The sequence below is a fragment of the Mastomys coucha genome, unplaced genomic scaffold (genome assembly GCF_008632895.1).
Source record: "Mastomys coucha isolate ucsf_1 unplaced genomic scaffold, UCSF_Mcou_1 pScaffold23, whole genome shotgun sequence".
In the NCBI taxonomy this organism is placed as follows: domain Eukaryota; kingdom Metazoa; phylum Chordata; class Mammalia; order Rodentia; family Muridae; genus Mastomys; species Mastomys coucha.
In genome coordinates, this window is record NW_022196906.1 from 60,937,957 (window position 1) to 60,958,993 (window position 21,037).

General features: G+C 35.1%; 1 protein-coding gene across 6 annotated transcripts in view; it reads left to right on the forward strand.

Moving 5' to 3' along the window:
- Herc1 (HECT and RLD domain containing E3 ubiquitin protein ligase family member 1) overlaps nt 1-21,037 on the forward strand; it is a 166,290-nt gene that overhangs the window by 54,224 nt on the left and 91,029 nt on the right. For all 6 annotated transcript variants that reach the window (XM_031346075.1, XM_031346069.1, XM_031346071.1 and 3 more), the window contains exons 17-25: nt 629-820; nt 3,250-3,471; nt 6,629-6,802; nt 9,666-9,780; nt 9,870-9,990; nt 11,831-12,002; nt 15,501-15,813; nt 16,235-16,355; nt 18,046-18,097. In XM_031346075.1, coding sequence (XP_031201935.1) covers nt 629-820; nt 3,250-3,471; nt 6,629-6,802; nt 9,666-9,780; nt 9,870-9,990; nt 11,831-12,002; nt 15,501-15,813; nt 16,235-16,355; nt 18,046-18,097 — 1,482 coding nt within the window. The remainder of the gene's footprint in view (nt 1-628; nt 821-3,249; nt 3,472-6,628; nt 6,803-9,665; nt 9,781-9,869; nt 9,991-11,830; nt 12,003-15,500; nt 15,814-16,234; nt 16,356-18,045; nt 18,098-21,037) is intronic.

Below are 21,037 nucleotides of genomic sequence, written 5' to 3' on the forward strand. Positions count from 1 at the left end.
AAAGAAAGAAATCAGCTGAGAAACCAAGACTATTATTTATTAGTCTGGTTTGTGTGTTATGTATGCAATGTAATTATTGTTCATTCAGATTGAGCTCACTTCTAAATGTTCCTCCTTTCCCTGAGTACAGTGCAATAATGGAACAAATTCAATTGAAAAGTGATCCCCATAATGAAAGGGCAGATATTTTATGATGATCTCAATTTTAAAATTATTTTAATTTAGAAAAATATAAAAAACTTGCCTCATTAGAATGTTAACATCATAGGAAGATGCGAAGTTCTGGATGCTTTGGTCATGGCTGTGTCTGCACCGAGAATAGCATTTAGTCTGTTATAGGTACTCTTAATTTAAAAGTGGGGATAAATTAATGGATGTGGTATTATAATGTATCTTAAAGCAGTTTCTGTGTTTTGAGTCTGTTGGCATGCAAGGTAAGTTTGCTTTTCTGCAAAGTGTCTGTAGTTGTTATGTTGGTAGTAAATACTAACATGACAAGCTATCACGTAGGTATTGAACAAAGAGACTGAGTTTGTTTACTCTCTTTCCAAACTGAAGAAGTATTTAGGTTTTTTTTTTTAAGTTTCTTTGAGGAAACTGATTTACATTGCATTCTTGCTCTTCATAGATGTAATATATGTGTCAGCTGCAGGCAGTATGCTCTGCCAGATTGTTAACTCCCTACTGTTACTCCCGGTGTCAGTGGCTCGTCCTTTATTGAGTTACCTCCTCGACCTCTTGCCACCTCTTGATTGCCTTAATAGACTCCTGCCAGCTGCTGCTCTTTTAGAAGACCAAGAATTACAATGGCCTCTTCATGGTAAGTATAGGCAATTAGAAATGCTCTTGAGAAAGGTTGTTCTTCTTCCATATCTCAAATAAAACCATACCAGACAATATGGGTGTCTCATGTGATCAAAAAGATATGATATCTTCTAAGAGTGAACAGTCTGAAGTGGGCAACTGACAAGCAGGAGCTAAGAAAGTTGTTTTTAGATGTCACAAAAAGCATCTTTAGGGTCAGTGGTTCTAAAGCTTTTTGTTCTTCAGAGTTTGACATGATTGAAATTAAGATGTATCTTATAACAGTAGCAAAATTGTGTTATACTTTAGTCAGCATTACTTTTTTTAAAATTATTTTTCCTTTGAGGTATTAAAAATAATACATTTGTAATCAGTGAATCACTATATTCAATTTAAGCATTTTATGTCATAAATATTATAATTTTAAATATCTTTTTGCTAGTAACATCGTAATTTGGTTGGATATATAGACAACTGGTTGAATTTTAAAGTAGAGATTGAGAAAGTATCTTTTTAGTGTATTTGATTTTAAACATGGCATTCTAATTCATTCTTGGTTTATATAATGCTGGTGATTCCAGACAGTTGACAGCAGCTTATGTTTGCAAGAGTATTATTGTTACCAACTGGAGTCTTTGTGTTAAGGCTGTTAGACGTCACCATTGAACATAAGCTCTAACAGTTAGTAAATTGTCTTTTATTTTTTTGTCTCTGCTAGTAACTTCTTGTGTAACCTTGAGAAAGTCACTTGTTCAGTGCCTAGAGTGTTTGTTTTGTTTTTTCTTTTTTCCAGAAAGCATTGGACTTTGACAGGATAACATTGAAGCTTTCTTGCTAGAGCAGTTGTCAGTTCTGTTGATCACTGCATTGAAGTGGTCAATATATCAAATTCATGATTATGCTGATATCAGCATAGTGATTTGACTTGATGTGGATAGTTTCGGGGTTTGCTTTAAAGTGTCTTTCAAGTGTCTTGTTTTGGATGAGCTAAGCATCCTTTTGTTCTGAATTTCTTTGGGTTCATAACTGATTATTTTGAAAAAGTTTCTCTTTTTCATGCTGTTCTTGCTTACTTTGCCAAATTAGTACTATATTCATATAGCATGAATTTGGAATCTTAATTCTTTTTTTTTTTCCTGTTTTCTGAAGTAATTTTTGTAAGGTAAAGATTTTCTTTTATTGGCGTGCTAGAAGAATTTTTCTATGAAATTATCTGGCCCTTGTGGTTAATTATATTTTAATAATGTGTATGTACATGGCTTGTGGGATTTTTTTTCTAATCTGTTTTAGAAATTGTTACTTGGGGCTGGAGAGATGGCTCAGCAGTTAAGAGCACTGACTGCTCTTCCGAAGGTCCTGATTTCAAATCCCAGCAACCACATGGTGGCTCACAACCATCTGTAGTGAGATCAGATGCCCTCTTCTGGTGTGTCTGAAGACAGCTACAGTGTACTTACATATAATAAGTAAATAAATCTTAAAAAAAAAAAAGAAGTTGTTACTTTTCCAGGAAATGTTATTTTGTTGGCTTTCAAGTTTATTGGTGTAAAAGTGATTTCATTCATTTGTGGTTTAAAGAATTTCCATGCGGAGCAGTGGTGGCACATATCTTTAATCCCAGCACTTGGGAGGCAGAGGCAGGGGGATTTCTGAGTTTGAGGCCAGCATTGTCTACAGAGTGAGTTCCAGGACAGCCAGGGCTACACAGAGAAATCCTGTCTCAAAAAACAAACAAAAGACAAAAAACAAAACAAAAAAATCCTATGTAAGCATTGCTATATAGTCTTTTTATTTCTATTTTTAAAATAATATGGAGTCTGTTTTTTTATTAGTTTTATTAGATTTGTCCATTAATTTTTTTTCAAATACCTGCCTTTTGGAATGCTTTTTTTCCCCACCACTGATTTCTGATTTCTGTTATCTTCACAGCTAGCATATGCATATGCGTGTGTGAAGAACTTTTAGAAGCAAGTATCTAATAAGAAAGCCAGGGTCTGGATGTTAGTATAAGACAGTTCTGAGTTCAAGCCAGAAGAACATTAAGCAATAGTGTTACTTTAACTAATGAATTCTTGTTTGGTTTTGGAGAAAAAGCCCCAAAGACTGACTAAAAATGCTAAAATATAATCTAGATAGTATAATAAAATCTCTTGAGATAAGTTTACATGTGCTGATTTAGTATTAGGGTTATGGTTAGGGTTAGGGTTACAGGGCTAAAATTAGTAACTTTATAAAGGAAAAAGTATTTGATAGCCTTACATGTCTGAGTAAATTTTAAATTAGTCTAATAGACTAGGTAATTTGTATATAGAAAATACTATGTGTTCTTATTAAGAAAATATTTTTTCAATATGTTATAGTTTAATAGGTTAGAGACAATGAGAAAGTTTTAAAATTTAAAAATATCAGATAAAGACACAATTACTTCTGATTTTTTCTCTTTAGGCGGGCCAGAAGTAATTGACCCAGCTGGTGTGCCATTACCTCAGCCAGCTCAATCTTGGGTATGGCTTGTGGATCTGGAAAGAACAATTGCCCTCCTCATTGGGCGATGTCTTGGTGGCATGCTTCAAGGCTCCCCTGTGTCTCCAGAGGAACAGGATACTGCATATTGGATGAAAACACCACTTTTCAGTGATGGTGTGGAAATGGACACCCCTCAGTTGGGTAATATGCTTCTCTGAAGCACGTGAAACACGTACTTCTTTGTTTCTTCTTGGAGATCTCTTACCTGAGTGTTGAACACAGAATTCATGCATTTTCCACATTAGTTTAGAAGAGAATCTAAAATTGTAATGTCCAGTTCACAGAAAAACAGTTAAGTTCTGCAGCATGGTTGTGAACCGCTAGTGTAGGGGTATGTGGATCTAGGGAAGTGTTGAGAAGTAGTTCTCAACCTTTGGAATGCTGCAAACCTTTAATAGAGTTTTTCATGATGTGGTGACACCTAGCCAAAAAATTATTTCATTGCTACTTTATAACTGTAATTTTCTGCTGTTATGAATTATAATATAAATATCAGCTATTCAGGATATGTGATATGCCATCCCCAAGGGGGTTGTGACCCATAGGTTGCAAACCACTGGTCTAGAGCCAACTATGGTAGCTTAGTCCTGTAATCCCAGCACTTGAGAGGCTGAGTCAGGAGAATTGCTGCAAGACCTAGTCTAAGCTATATGATAAGATCCAGGCTCGACTGGGAGACCCTCATTTCAAAAAAGCTGGAAATACAGCTTTGGCCCTATTCTGTTACACTTTTCACTCATTTAGATCAAGTCATAGAAAAAAATATTTGATTGTATTCTATAGCTTGGGTTAGAAAACCTCTTCAGTGAGTAGAATGCACTGGAAGATTACCTATCAGGCCCGAGCAATGTCCAGTTTCCAGACACTATGTTAGGGTAACAATTGCTGTGATAGAACACCATGACCAAAAACACCTTGGAGAGGAATGGGTTTATTTGGCTTATACTTCTACTTCATTGTTCATCAATAAAGAAGTCAGAACAATAAATCAGAAGATGACAGGAACCTGAAGCCAGGAGGAATGTTGCTTAGTTGAAGGCTTGCTTCCCATGACTTGTTCAGCCTACTTTTTCATAGAAACCAGGACCATCAGCTCTGGGGCAAACCCTTCCACATTGGACTGGTACCTACCATATTGATCACTAAGAGAATACCCTACAGGCCTGCCTGTAGTCCAGTCTTATGAAGGCATTTCTCAGTTGAGTTTCTCTCGTCTCAGATTACTATAGCTTGTGTCAAGTTGACATAAAACTAGCTAGCACAGCCACTACCTGTAGGTTTGAATGGCAGGTTTTATTCCTCCCTTTGTAGTTTCCTTTGGGAATTTCCTTTCCTTCCATCGCTTCCATTTCTCTTCTTTGTTGGCTCTTATACTGAACACAAGATTTATTTAGTGTCCCAGCATATGACCTAGTAGTTTAATCTAGGATTGATGTTTTAATCTCTCTGGCCCTCTAAACTTGATTCTATGAAATGTTGAGTAGGATTAGCTAGCCTATATTAAGCCTCATTTTTGTTATTTTTCCAGGAAGAAAAAGACTCAGATACACACAAAGTAAAATAAAGAGAGAGGGAGGAAGAGAGGAAATAAGAGGGAGCCCACAGGCTAGAAAAGGGCTAAGGTAGACAGGGATAAAGGGAGGGTAGAAAGAAAAAGAAGTTTTGCTTTGGGCATGCACATATGGTAAATAAGATCAAGGAAAACAGTTCCTTTTTCAAATAGAAGCAAGTACCCATCATTACACTTTTGAACTAGAAAGTGATTTTGACTGTGGCTAATGAATGCTAGGCTGATTGATACATATGAAGCAGAGAAAGTTAAATTGTGGGATACTCAGGCAACAATTAGCAGGATAAGATTCCAGCATTTTCAGCACTCGAATCTGTGGTAGTCCCTAGTCTTGAGTAAAGAAGGTGTGTTGATCCATACATACCTTTTAACTAGACTTACGTATGAATAAAATAAACTTCAATTTTAGTATTTTTTTTTTAGTTTTTAAGAAATAAAATTGTGAGCTGGGCAGTGGTGGCACACGCCTTTAATCCCAGCACTTGGGAGGCAGAGGCAGGTGGATTTCTGAGTTTGCGGCCAGCCTGGTTTACAGAGTGAGTTCCAGGACAGCCAGGGCTACACAGAGAAACCCTGTCTTGAAAAAAAAGAAAAGAAAAATAAAGAAATAAAATTGTGTATCATATCAAGAAAAGGTATTTGCCTCTGTAAAATTGAATGTGTAATGTTTCTGTTATATTATGGGTTGAATTGCCTTTTGGTACTTGTCAAAACCCTGACCATCGTTTTGGAACAGTGGATGAAAAAAGTGAAGTGATCCAGCTGTAGATGTGCACATTCTCAACATTGTAATACTTGGTAGAAAGAGGGTCCACCCAGACAGTAGAGCAGCATCCTTGTTTCTAAAAATAAAATAATGATTCTGAATGCTAAAGATCCTGTTGAAAAATTGGGAGTTTTGTTCATACATTTGTGATCCTTTTTGTATCACTCTTAACTGATTGTTTTCCTTTAAGTCTATCAAAGAGAAAACATCTTATTGTCTTTCCCTGTGGTTCTGCTTTTTTCAAAGAAGATACCATGCAATTTTAATACAATGGTTTTCAAGGTTGTGCTTCATGTGTAGGACATTTTGCATCCCTGACTTTATTTGTCAAAATGCCCATTTCTTTCTTTTTTTAGATGGAACTAGAGAGGTAATACTGCCTCCAACTAAAAAAAAAAATTGAGCACTTTATTTTAGTAGTGTCAAGTACATAATTTCATGTTTTGAGTATATAGGATTGCATTTGCAGTAACAAAATTTATGAAGTTTAAAATTGGGAGTTTAGCCAGACGGTAGTGGCACATACCTTTAGTCTCAGCAGCTGGGAGGCAAAGGCAGGCAGATCTCTTGAATTTGAGGTCAGGCTGGTGTACAGAGTGAGTTCCAGGACAGGCAGGGCTGTACAGAGAAACCCTGTCTCAAATCCCAAACACCAGACAAAGAGAACTTGAGGACTGATGGCTCAAGGTGTAAGGTGTTTGCTGCTAGGACTGATAACTGAGCTTGATCACACACACATACACACACAGACACACACACACACACAGACACACAGACACACACACACACACACACACACTCACACAGACACGCACACACACACACACTTACACAGACACACACACACACACACACACAGACACACAGACACACACACACACACAGACACGCACACTCATGCACAGGGGTGATGGGAGAAAGAAATGAATAAATAGAATTATTAATTATTATTTTTTTAATAGATAAATGTATGAGCTGCCTATTAGAAGTAGCTCTTTCAGGAAATGAAGAACAGAAGCCTTTTGATTACAAATTGCGGCCTGAAATTGCTGTCTATGTAGACTTGGCATTGGGTTGTTCTAAAGAGCCTGCCAGAAGCCTTTGGATCAGTATGCAGGATTATGCTGTTAGTAAAGGTAAGATAAAGAGAAGGAAGTGGGGAAATATATAGCTAACTTACCTAACTAGTTCAGGTGTTTGTATAGATAAAAACTAATGGGAGCTATTCCTATTGCCTTTTTTTTTTTTTTTGCAGAAAATGATTTCATATAAGTAACAGCTTAAAATAATTATTTTTCTGTTTGTGGAAAATGCATCATTGTATCAGGTTTATTTGTCATATTCACATATATCCCATTTAAAGAAAATTGATTGTGTTAAAGTTGGATTCAGTGTAATAAACCATTTTATAAAAGTATTCAGTGAAGCATTATATTAGAGTATATATATTTAGATGTCTAGGCTGTAGGCCTACTGAATATTTCTTTATATAAAAGTTTTTGCCTATTCAGAGTGCTAATAATACCCATTTGAGATAAAATATGCTATTAAATATACTAGTGAAATAGTATACAAATATGGTAATATTTCCATTTCTAATATTTTTTATTTAGTAGAGTTAATTTTATGTGTAAATTTCAGACAATATCCTTGATTTATTCTTAGCTCCCATGTTTGGCAGTGACCCATATTAAAGCTGGGCATAGTGGTGCATATCTGTAATTCCAGCACTCTGGATGTGAAGCAGGAAGGGCAGTTTAAGATCAGCTTCCAGTGTAAGAGTTTGAGGCTAATCTGGGTTACAATAAACCCTATCTCAAAATAAATACCCTAACCAGACAAACACAGTCATCCATATTGTTGAGAGTGACATCTGTAGTCTCTGTTTTTTTCCGTGTTGTTTCTTTCTTATCCTATCCTTAGTTTTCTACTGTATCTTGGAATTCTCAGGTTTAAAAGATTGTAAAAGTAAGTATGTCTTGACTTTTCATTGGTTTTTATCTTTTATAAATAAAATGAACTGAGGTATATATTATGTAAATCTCTCTTTTTTAAAGACAGATGCTTAAGCTCAAGCCTGGCATTAAACTCTTAGTCCTCTTGCCTCAGCCTCCTGAGCACTGAAATTGCCTCATATGTTACCATTCCTAGATCAGTTATTTTAAACACCATTGGAAAGATAGCTTGGTAATTAGTGTTATGGCTCATGGTCACTTGTGCCAAACTGGATGTCCTGAGTTCAGTCCTAGGAACCCACACGAGACTGCAGTTTGCCCTTAGCCCTTCATACATGTCATGGCACTCATATTCCAGGGTGCAGTCTCTCCTCCCTTCTTCCCCCTTCTGTCCTTCCCCTTCTCCCCTCCCTCTTCTCCCTTTCCTCTCCCCTCTCCCCCCATTTAAGTGTGTCATAACAGTTTTCAGACAGTAACTAGGTCTGTGGAACAGAAACACCTCTAGAACCTGCTGCGGATAAATTCTGAACACATATATACAGTGTACACGGTTGTTGTTACAAGAGTCTCTGTGGACTCTTAAAGTTTTACATAAAGTTAGGCATATTTGCATTGTCAGTTCTTTTACCTATAAATTAGTTAAGTCTGGATTTATATTTTTAACCTAACATGGAAATAAAATGAAAAATTAATATGTAGCATTTTATCTTTTGGGGAAGGAGCCTTAAGAATAGTTAAGATCAAGTAAAACTAAATTGGGTCTTAATATTTTCCAAGGATACTTTTTGTTTGGTTTTGCATTGGAGTACAATCATTATTCAGTAAATCTGTCAGATGAGAAGTGAAGAAATCACTCTGGGATCCACCCTCCCCCCATAGGGTCTGCTGAATTTTTTCATTTTAAGAGTATATACCCTATTTAGTATAATATACTCCATGGTCTGCCTACATAGAATTAAAGGATGGGGGTTAGGGGGAAGAACCACCTGACTAGTTTTCTTTATTTAATTCTGTGGTTTGAGCTTTCAATTATATATATTCATTTCTGTCTAGGTATTTTTAATTGCCCAGATATTCTTGAGCTCTCACAGACTCTACTTTTATGGCTTAAAATAATATACATATACATATCATATACATATATACATAGTTTCATATGTGTGTGTGCCTAAGTGAATAGTGCATTCAGTTTCTAGGCTGCTTAGTGGAAAGTGTTCAAATGGAGACTTTGATTCCAGTTCTTTTCCTACAAAGCATGTCTGGTCTTCCATTCTCACTATACTCTAATACATTTAAATTCTTGTTGGCTTCGAATTTTAGTAGTATTTTCAGAATTTATGTGGACTCTGACAACTTCTTACTACTTGAATAGTTCCTACACTGTTTTGACCACTACTATTGCTTACTGCCGTAATGAGCTCTGCCTTTATTTTCTGTATAGAAAGTTCTCCATCCTTTCAAATTTATATCAGATCATGCCATTTCTGTGTTCAGAGCTCTCTGTGCTGCTCCCCAGTTTTTAAAAAAGTCTTATCTAGAGGAATTGCACTGGTTTCCAAGTTATAGTCTAGTTCCCCACCAGCTCTGTGATGTCATCCCCCACCACTCCTGTACACATATGTACCTTTGCTTTAGCAATTCTGACCTCTTGAACTCTGGTTATCTTAATGATATTCTGTCTCCATGAGGTTTCTTCCCCTGCTTCACTTAGCTTTCTGTGTAAATCAGAAGCTGGTCAGAGCTGTATGAAATAGTAATTAGATAGCATAGTTCCCCAGTTCTCGCCCTGCACTTTCTCTCCTTAGCCCTTGCCTGTCATAGTCGTTTATGTTTTTTGCATCTTCATACCCCATACCAAGATTCATATTCCATGAGTCATGGTTCAAAACTGTATCCATAGCACCTGAAACAGTATTTGTGCATTTGTCAAGTAGTTGTTCAAAATGTCAGTGAAATTCAGGTATTGGGGAACAAAAGCTATTAGTATTACCTCAGAACTGTTTTCTGAGTCCTTTTAAATGTCATTGTATCATTTTATTTTCAGATTGGGACAGTGCAACCTTAAGTAATGAGTCACTCTTGGACACTGTGTCTAGATTTGTTCTTGCAGCACTCCTCAAACACACAAACTTACTTAGTCAAGCATGTGGAGAAAGCCGGCAAGTAACTTAAAAACTATCCTCAGACAAATATTTGCTCTCATGATGTTAGAAATTAGGTAACTTTTCTATTTTGGTTCTTTATTTAGATACCAACCTGGTAAAAGCTTATCAGAAGTGTATCGTTGTGTATACAAAGTTCGAAGTCGTTTACTTGCTTGCAAGAACCTTGAACTTATTCAAACCAGGTCATCATCACGAGACAGATGGGTAAAGTTGGAAATCAATTAATTTCTATGTTTTCCTGCAAGCTTGTCAGAGGTGGCCCCACAATTTATTAAAAATATGCCTTGATTGATGCGAATGTTCAAAACATACTAGCATGTTTTCTAGTGGAAAGTACTGGAAGAATAAAAGCATTGGAGTTAATTTACCTCATTTTTATCAAATGCAGTAGGGTTGCTAGGTAATAGCCTGCATAGATGATAGTTACAAACGGGCTTGTTCATATCATGGGTAATAAATAGTCTTTCTTTTTAATTGATTAAGTTACATTGGAATTACCCTCTTTAACTTATAATGCCAGAAATTATCAGGGATATTTTCAGATTGATTAAAAAAATACAGCAATCATACAAGAATTGAAAATTATTAAAAATTCTATGTAGAAAAAACATGAAAAAAGGCCAAGGTTATAAACATGCATCAGTTCTGTAGTTATAGTTGTGTACTCTGAAAGTGAAGATTGAGACCACTAATTGAGGATGATCCAGGAGTAAATATGGGAACAAATAGGTATTTTTGAAACGGCTTGGTGATTCTGATAGCACACTTGTAATTATAGAAACAAGCTTCTTCACAGTGCTTACTTTAAAACCAGGACACATCAGAGCCTTTCTCTTGTGATTTAGTTCCTAAACATAAAGAACAGACAAGATTTCAGCATGTACTGGCTTAGTATTTACGGATATGGATATTTGAGAGTGACCTTAAATATTCAGAAGAAATATTAATTTATCATTTCTCGAGGCTCTAATTTGAAACTCATGTATATGAAAGTAAATGTGACATGGGCCTCATTGCTAAGTATTTGTATATTGTGAAATTTCTAAGTATTTGTATATTGTGAGGTTTCTAAATTATTTACTGGTCATGAATCACAGATATCCTTTATTATGGTTGTAATTGAAAGTTTTCATTTGTACTTTGTATTGAAATTTATGAGATGAATTATTTAGTTATGATATTTGAGACTTTTCTAAGTATAGATAACTGTTTGGTAGCATGACTGTTATGGGAAACTATATTAACATTGTTCTTACTAGATTTTGAACTTTTGGATTTTTGTGGGTGGGAAGGAGGGCAAAGTTAAATTTTAAAAAATGCCATCTTAAATTTAGAATTGTTATTAATTCATACATAAAGTTATATGGTAGAGTGCTTATTAAGCATATGTTAGACTTTAAGTTTGAACCCTAGTACTGTTCCTGCAAGCATTTATTTGTACAGATTAATAGCATAGAGAACTTGAAGGGAATAATAGAATTAGTGCTGGCCATAATGGCACATGCCTTTAATTCCAGCACTTGGAGGCAGAGGCAAGTGGTTCTCTGAGTTAAAGACTAGCCTGGCATACATCATGAGTTCCAGCACAGCCAGGGCTGAATAGAGAGACCCTATCTCAAACCAATCAATCAATCAACCAACCAACCAACCAACCAACCAACCAACCAACCAACCAACCAACCAACCAAAGAATAACAAAAAGCCCAGAACCAAGTAACAAAAATCAACCTTTTGTGCTTGTATCATGTTGTAACTTACATTGCAGCTTTGTAGTTTATAGCCAAACACAAAGTAAATGTGAATTAATTTACAGCATGACATTTCAGTGAAAATATCAGACAAGAAAGAACATATCTGTTTATATATATGTGTATATAGTCTGTGTAATCTTTGCAAATTACCAGTGTACCATTTGTAAAGCTTATGTGTTATTAATTAATTATACCAGCAGTATTTTTTAAGACATAAAAATTTAGGTTTCTTGAAAACTTTTTAAAGCTTTGAAAAAAATATAGTCAGTGTAGTTTCCTATTATTTCTTTAAGATCTCAGACAACCAAGACTCTGCAGATGTTGATCCTCAGGAACATTCCTTTACCCGGACCATTGATGAAGAAGCTGAAATGGAAGAGCTGGCTGAGAGAGACAGGGAGGATGGCCACCCAGAGCCAGAAGATGAGGAGGAAGAACGGGAACATGAAGTAATGACAGCGGGCAGTAAGTACATTCTTCTTAATTGAGATGTGAAGATCCTGACACTCTGTAGGAATCAGAGAAAGAGTGTTTGTGTAATGCTTCTAAAAGCATCTGACACTGGACCAGGGCTTCAGGTTTGCATTAGCCAACATTGCAGGGGACTTTTGAAACCAGGGTAGCGTCACTCTAATGCTCTTGTATTACATGTTCTGGTTTGAAAAGCCCTCAAAGCATGACAGTTTTCATCAAGCTGGAGACCTCTTTGTGGGGAAAGAACCTTTTACTATGCCATTTTTGGGGTCCAAATTGTGTTTTATGTATAGAGTTTTTAAAATTGTAAATTTAAGCTATACTTTATTTTGGTAGGTATAGGAGATAAAAGCAATGGTAGAACAATGATATGAGAATAACTTTGGGTGGGTGGATGAGACTTCTTTTATTTTATATTCTAAACCTCCAGATAATTTTTAAAAAGTATTTATATGTTTAAAGACAATTATCAAAGCTTTTCAAATCTTTATCAATATATTAAGTGATTTGTCTATTTTACATTAACATGCATATTTAATTTATAACCTACAGTCTCATGGTCAGCTGTACATTTGGTTTTGAAATAATTTGTATATATTTTCAACCTAAAAGGAGGTGGCACTGGGATTAAATTTAGGCTCTTAGAAATAAGTCAAGCACTATACCATTGATCTATGTGCCCTAGTTTTATTATACATTTAACTGCTTTCTGTGTACTTTGAAAAATTATTTTGAGATGTCTCAAAGAAAACTAAAAAGAATTTTAACAACAATAAAAAGATAAGATGGAATAAAGGGATTCATAGATAGGGAGGTTAACTTGTAGAAATTTGCAAGCTAAACTGAGAACTTCCATAGCTAAATAAAAAATTAGTTCAAAAATTTCTGGAAAAGAAGTCAGAGAGGAGGAGGCAGAGGCAGAGGCAGGTGGATTTCTGAGTTCAAGGCCAGCCTGGTCTACAGAGTGAGTTCCAGGACAGCCAGGGCTACACAGAAAAACCCTGTCTCAAAAAAACAAAAACAAACAAACAAACAAACAAAACTCCAGAAGTCAGAGAGGACAACATAGAAACATAGTATTAGCTTTTCTTTAAATAAACCAAAACAAAACATAATAGTCATTTGGGGAATGGTAATGTATAAACTTGCTGTAACATGTGAGCGAGCAGTTATGATGCATTGGGCATGATGTCTGGGGTTTCAACTAGAGTGATTCATAATTCTTATAGTAGTCTTAAAGTTCTTTTTTTTTGCCTTTTGTTTTTTTGTTTTTTTGAGACAGGGTTTCTCCATGTAGCCCTGGCTGTCCTAGAACTCACTCTGTAGACCAGGCTGGCATGGAACTCAGAAATCCGCCTGCCTCTGCCTCCCAAGTGCTGGGATTAAAGGCGTGCGCCACCACCGCCTGGCTTAAAGTTCTAATAATGTGCCATTGTAAAGATAGGTGGATTGAGGCTTAAGGAGGCAGAATTATGTACCTAAAGCTACAGTTAGTAACAGCTTGAATTAGAACCAGTTTTAGAAATCCCAGTATCTGTTAGATGGATGACTTTTACTGCCTTCTACCTCTGGCAGAGGTAGAAGTTTGAGAGTTTGTTGCTTTAATTTTACAGAAGTAAGGAACATTTTACAGCATAACGAAAAATATCATGTTCTCTAAATGTAATGGTCCAGTATGAGTTTAAAGGACAACATTGCTCAGTGGGTAAAAGTCATTCTGCCAAGCCTGGCAGCCTGAGTTTGATCCCTAGACTCCACGTGATGGAAGGAGAGGACCAACTCCTGCCTTCTGATCTCTACATTGTCTGCCTCCCCAAATACATAAATAAAATAAATGTAAAGAAGTAAAATTGTATACACTTTTAATTAGTAATTTCCATATTAATGGATGAATCTAATGTTTTGCCAACTTCTTTGCTTGAATTTCCCATTAAGAATACCACATGTACTCCAAATTTAAGCAAAAATTTTTTAGCTATTGCAAATTTTTTTAGCTATTATAGTACCAGCCTCAGAACCTTGCTGACTCACTAGCGTTTTATACTTGTGAGCAACATGGCTGTGTCAAGTGGATCCTTCATGATGATGATGCTTTATCCATGGAGGCAATCTTGCCCATCATAAACAGTTTCAGTTTCAGCACAGACATCAGTGGTTGCTCCTTTTTAATGTGTTTAAGATACAGTCAAGTTCAGTTGTTAGAAAATATATAAACTCAGATAGGAAAAAGCTTTTCATTATTCATAAGCTTAAGTTTGTCTGTTTTCCTTGTAGCCTGACATTTTTTCCATACTAAGGTATTGAACATTTCAGAAATAAGCAAGTTTTTTTTGTTTTTGAAACGAAACCTTGAGAACAGTGGTTCTCAACCTATGCATTGCGATCCCTTTTGGGGTATGCCAAACATAGGGGTCTTCTAAAATCATCCTACATATTATATTTTTATATTATGATTTGTGACAATAGCAAAATTACAGTTATAAAGTAGCAATGAAAATAATTTTATGGCTGGGGGCTACTACAGCATGAGGAAGTGATGTGTCATAGCATCAGGGTCACAGTATTAGGAAGGCTGAGAACCACTGACCTAGAGCTTTATAGCGATCCTTAGAACCAGCTGGAGGATTTGTTCAGACATTGCTGGGCTCCATTTGTAGAGCTTCTGATTCAGAAAGTTAGGGTTTGTCTGATATTTGCATTTGCACAAATATTGTAGCTGCTGCTTGTCTGAAACCTAACTCACTAGTAAGATTTGAAATCCTGGAGAAGGGAAGCCACTCTGTCATTCTTTAGTTCTTATGTGACCTTTTTGACTAGATGTAGGAATCTCATTAATACAAGAGCTGATTAACAAAAGCATAAAGTTTTCATTAGGTTTGTATGTACATGGAGATCCTCACAAGAAAGTGAATTTTAAAAGAAATAACTAAAGCTTGATGCTTTTATATTTTGCCAATAAAAAACTATTAATTTAAGAAATGTCAGGACAGATGGATACCTAGAATAGGAGAAAGTTCTAAAGATGTTGTAAGGAAATCTGGGAAGCAGGGCAGGTGGTCACATTAGAGAGTTTGCTTAGCCTGACTTGGCAGCCCCAAAGGATGTCTCCTCTCAAAAGAATCTGCATGACTTGCTTCATGGAGGAAAAAACAGGCCAAGTGGCCCTTTCCAGTGTCCCAGATCTCATGTCATTACACCTAAGTCAGTTTACCAGTTTGACATATTTTAAGATGGCACAACTTTAACTCTTTCAAGGTAGAACCATCCAAATCCAAATTCTATGATGTATACACATATTTCCTATTGCAATTTTTATGAAAAGTATGACATTTGCTGTAACTTTCTTACTATGCTGTATTTCTTGTCTAAAAACTGATTTTTCCCTGTTTCAGTAAGTTTTGGTTCAAAATTTTTGACTACTTTCACTGTTATTTTCTTTGCTTTTCTCCCCCATGTGTTAAGACCTTGTTTTTGTGTTGTACGTTACAGAAATCTTTCAGTGTTTCCTCTCAGCCCGAGAAGTAGCTCGTAGCCGAGACCGAGAGAGAATGAACAGTGGGGCAGGGTCTGGGGTCCGAGCTGATGACCCGCCTCCACAATCTCAGCAAGAACGAAGGGTCAGCACAGACCTTCCTGAGGGGCAGGATGTGTACACTGCTGCCTGCAACTCTGTGATCCACCGCTGTGCGCTCCTAATCTTAGGAGTAAGTCCTGTGATTGATGAGCTTCAGAAGCGAAGGGAAGAAGGGCAGTTGCAGCAGCCTTCTGTGAGTGCCTCTGAAGGCACTGGACTTATGACCAGGTGGGCCTGATTGGAAACGGAAAATGCTGTTCTCTTCCTTGTGGTAATGTTACAGTGAGTTTCTGTTTGGTAGTGTCAAAGACAAAGGAAGAAATACAAGTTAACTAGAATGAATTGAAAATAAACAATAGTGCTGATTCTGCTTGGAATGTGAATTTCTGGTTCCAGGAGGAGGATGTTTTCTATACATATAAACAACCACAATTAACAAACATCCAAAAATTACTCATATCTTTCTGTAATGTAACTATAAAAATATTTGATGTAGTTCCAAAAGGTTTTATTTATTATGTGAGCCAAGCGTTCTATGGACAGACATAATAATTGCACTGTGCTTTATCTTCCTGTTGCTAGTTCCATTCAGTTTTATGTTCACTAACAGTCCCCAATCAATAACCTTTTCTTTATGTATGTGAGACAGGAGTGAAAGTCTCACTGCTGAGAGCCGCCTAGTTCATGCAAGTCCGAGTTACAGACTGATCAAATCAAGGAGTGAATCTGATTTGTCTCAGCCTGAATCAGATGAAGAGGGTTATGCACTGGTAAGTATATCTAAAGAAGGACTCTTGCTTTCATGCTATAGATATATAAAGCTTTTGGGTTGATTTGTCTATACTTGTTTTAGGCATGTCCAAACTTGAAAGATTTATAATAGAAATAATATAGCTATATTATACTTGTCAACAGTTTTGATCTTCAGTCCTGACTTATTCCTAAGGTTCTGATTAGTAGATTTAACTCTTGTCTAGACTTCTGGATGAGTCTGCCCGAATCTTAGCTTGTATAGTAGTGATTTCTTCTTTCTTATAACTTCTTCTCTTGTATTCTGTTTTATTAGTCAGTAACCCATTATTCTATTATGTCTAGTAATGCCCCTAGGTTGTCAGTGAGTGAAATAGACAAGGTAACTAGTTCAGTGATAAATCTTTGTTTGAGCCTTCTTTTGTAACATTTTATAGTGAATTGAGTTCAGACTTTCATTCTTAACAATAGTTTGTGGCTTATTCTTAATGTTACTACCTAGCTTCTTCAGAACTAAAAGGATTTAACATATAGCAGATACAAGAATGAAGGAATACTGAAAAAAGACTTGACAAAAAGATAAAGCCCTGAGTATGATTTATGCATTACTAGGAATTTTCTAAGTAGAAAGGAGCCACCACACAGAAAAATGTATTATACATTTCAGTGTCTAAAAGATAAAGACAAATCAGTTAAAGAGAAATATCTATTTCTACTTTTGATTAATTTCTTCTTACGCAAAGTTCTATGTGATGAAAACATTTCATAACACAATTTTTGGGAGACTAGTTGGATGATTTGGTTTATTCAGCATAAAATGGCCTGAGACCTAGCACTTTCAGTTGCTGTGTATGATGAGTGATGTATATATACCACCTACACATGGGTACATTGTGTGTGTTTATATGTGCAATAAGTAAAGGCTTTCTATAGTACTTATCAAATGATCCTCTGCCATAGTCTTATTTGTTACATATTCTTTTATTTGTGTGAAACACTGTCAAAGTACAATTGAAATTGTCATAATGTTAAATACATGAACTTAAATTAACTTAGTATGGTTTATGTATAATTGGTTGTACATATGGACAGTTGAGAGTAGACAGTTTATACCTTCTACCCACCTGATACATAGAGAATAAACTTGTTTCTCTGAAAGCATTTACTCTATTAAGCTGTCTGCAGTTTCATCAATTGGGATTTCTCTATTTTAACAGATTTAATAAAAACTTAAAGTATTTTGTGATGCAGTAGAGTCTTAGAACTGTGTAACTTTCTTTGTTAGAATATTTGTCAGATGATCTTTAAATTCCCAGTTAAGGCTAGTGCAAGTTTAAAAAGAAAAGAAAAGAAAGACAGAAAAAGAAGTAGTAATTTTGGTAACTAGGACATTATTGCAATGGCTTTAGGTATTTAAAGTATTACTGTCATTCTGTAACTGGAAGATGAACATAAAGACAAGAGAAGGTAGCAGCAAATACAACCAACTGCTCTGTCAATGTGGTAATCAATGCATATGTTTTTGCTTGAGTTAGGATCTGTGAATTTATGTGCATGTGCACTTTTATAGTTATTTTCAGTGGGTGTGTTGGTCTGACTTTATTGGTGAAAAAATAGGACATTACTATAACTATATAGGTTATTTTAATGCTTTATTAAATGTTAGTAATAAAACTTTTAACACCTAAACTTTTTTTTAACTTGTTATAGAGTGGCCGACGAAATGTTGACTTTGATTTGGCATCATCTCATAGGAAAAGAGGTAAAACCAGCTTAAATTAAGTAACTGTTTTTTTGTCGGATATATTTAAATCTAATTGTCATTGGGATATCATTGCCAAAAGCAATTTAGAGTATTTTATTAGAAAAATTAAAAAGAAGGTAATTTTCTCCACAATGCACATGTATTTAAAATTTGGGAATGCATATGAGTTAATAATTAGTTCTGTTTTTCCTGTGTTTTCTTTAAAAAGCACTTTTAAAAAATGTTATAGAATTCCAGGAATGTTGCCAGGCTTTTTTGGGAGGTTATGTATGTAGTTTTCTATGCTCTAGCTCACTAATGGAGTTGCCTAATGTACACATACATACACCTTTAAGTAAAAGTTTCTACATTACCTTACTCCATTAGTTCTTTTACTATATGGCATGCAATTTTATAGTATTACCAGGAATCTTTTCTTAGTAGCTCTGTCTTAATGGATATCAGTTAATACACAGGCAAATGGAGGAAGAGAGCAGTGGCTTTAGATAATATAAATACAAGGGTAACTGAAAACACTCTTAAACATTAATATTCTTTTATTAACTAACACTTCCATTTAAAACCATGTATATAGTAGTTTTATAAAAATATAAAATGTTAAGAATTTCTACTTGTGGCTGTTTTCTAAAAGCTTGTGAAGAAAATTTGTTTCTGTGATAGCAAATTTCTGTTCTTCAACATGAAACCCTTTCTGGGTGTTTTGGGCTTTTCCACATATTTACATATGTAGAACCAAAGAACTAAAACCAAACAAAACCCCACAAACAAAGAAAAGTAAATGAGGAATGTGGGAAAGAAACATCATAGGTCATATGATTTTAAAAAAATTACACACACACATACTTAAAAGAAGAAACATTGCTACTCTTGAAGAATAAAATTTACTGCAATATTAGGACTATTAAGGCCCAGAACTGATACTTTCTTTGTTGAAGGATCTTGAAATTAAAATATATCAAAGGAGCTGGGTAGTGGTGGCACGTGCCTTTAATCCCAGCACTTGGGAGGCAGAGGCAGACAGATTTCTGAGTTTGAGGACAGCCTGGTCTACAGAGTGAGTTCTAGGACAGCCAGGGCTATACAGAGAAACCCTGTCTGGAAAAAGCAAAAAGCAAAAAAAAAAAAAAAAAAAAAAAAAAAAAAAAAAAAAAGAATCAAAGGTTCTGGGTTTCTTAAAAGCAAAACAAAAGCAAGTTATTTTGTGATATAAATGAAAATTTGATATAAAGTTATTTATTATAAATATAATATTCTATTATAATTTTATATTTTATGTTTTTGAATGTATGTTATAAAATTATAAAAATTATAAAATATATTAATAAATCATAATATATACATTCTATTTAAAGTACTTTGGAAACTGACAGTTCATTTGATTTAACAAGCAAGTTTTTGGACTATAACTTACTTTTCTAGCTTGTTTAGCTAAAGTGAATATTGTTAGATGTTCCATTTAAATGTGAGCATGATGGTGCATGCCTGTTACCCCAGCACTCAGCAGTGGTAGGAAGGATGCTAGGCACTACATACTTACTGACTCCAGGCAGTGAGCAGCTGGAGACTTGCTGAGGCGCAGAGGGGAGCTAACCTATAGTTTGAGACTTTGCTAATGTAACATTCTAGCATAGCTGTATTTGTAAGTGGTAGTCCATTGGCTATAGTTATGTTTTTTTTATACCTTTTCATAATGCCCTTGATAATCATGCTAGTGTGAAACAAAGAAGTATCTTTTAAATAAAGAAGAGTAGGATGTTTATCTTCGAATAGTATGGAAGTAATTCATATTTTAATTATGAATCAATATATTAAAATTATAACTGAGAATTGTTGCCTATATTTTTTTCAAAAACTTGTATCCTAAAACTATGTGTAAATCTCCTATAGCTTTACCTCTAAATAGATATAAATTAAGCCATTAATCTTAACTTGGGGTACGGACAAACCATCTTCCTTAAACATCTCCAGATAGCACTAGTACCCCCTATTTTCTTGTTGGAATTTATCTTTTTTGTTGTTGTTTTTAAATTCGAAAAGCATATAGGGACTTGTATGGAATTTTTTTTTTAATAACTACTCATTTGGGAAATTATAATATGGAGACAAAGTGATTATTTGAAATTTTATCAAATCACTTAACTAGTACCAATTTATTGTGTCAGTTTTTCTGTTTTAATGTTCCTAGGGAATAAATTACTCTCTATTTTATTCCTAGGGATTACAATAAAGTAACTAGAAAGTAGAAGAGATACTATTTTAGGAATGTAATCCAAAATAGTTACTCTTTTGTCTCAGAATCCTAGACTGTAATACATAGTAAAAATGCATACTGTATAGATTTTATTTTACTTACTATAATAGAAACCTTTCTTCAAAAACACTGAAAGTACAGTTTAAGAAGGTCTGGAGGATGGCTCAGTTTAGCATATACCGCTCTTGGAGAGGACTAGAGTTCAGTTCCTGTCATCCATATCAGTTTGCTCACAACTTTTAACTCCAAGACCACAGGATTGCATGCTGTCATAGATAACTAGTTTCAGAAGTGAAGCTGTGTAGACAGACTCGGTTTCAAAACAAACAACAACAAGAGCAACAACAACAAAATAATCACCGGTATTCATGTGTATAGATCCCACCCCAATAAACACATACTTTGAAATAAATCTTTAATTAAAAAATTTAAAAACATTTGATACATGTTCTAAAGTTTTACAAATCTTAATATATTTAATGGTTAGCCTTGGACCACACACTAAAGGAAGTGTTTATTTTGTTTTGCTTTTAAGTGGTCATATAGTATTTCTATTCTTATTCACTAGTCAAACTGAATCAGATTCCATAAGCTTTAAAATGCATATCTTGTCTGGGACAGTTGAACCTTCCAAGTATGAGAACTATTTTGACCAAATTGTTTGTTGTAAAACTGTGACCTGTACA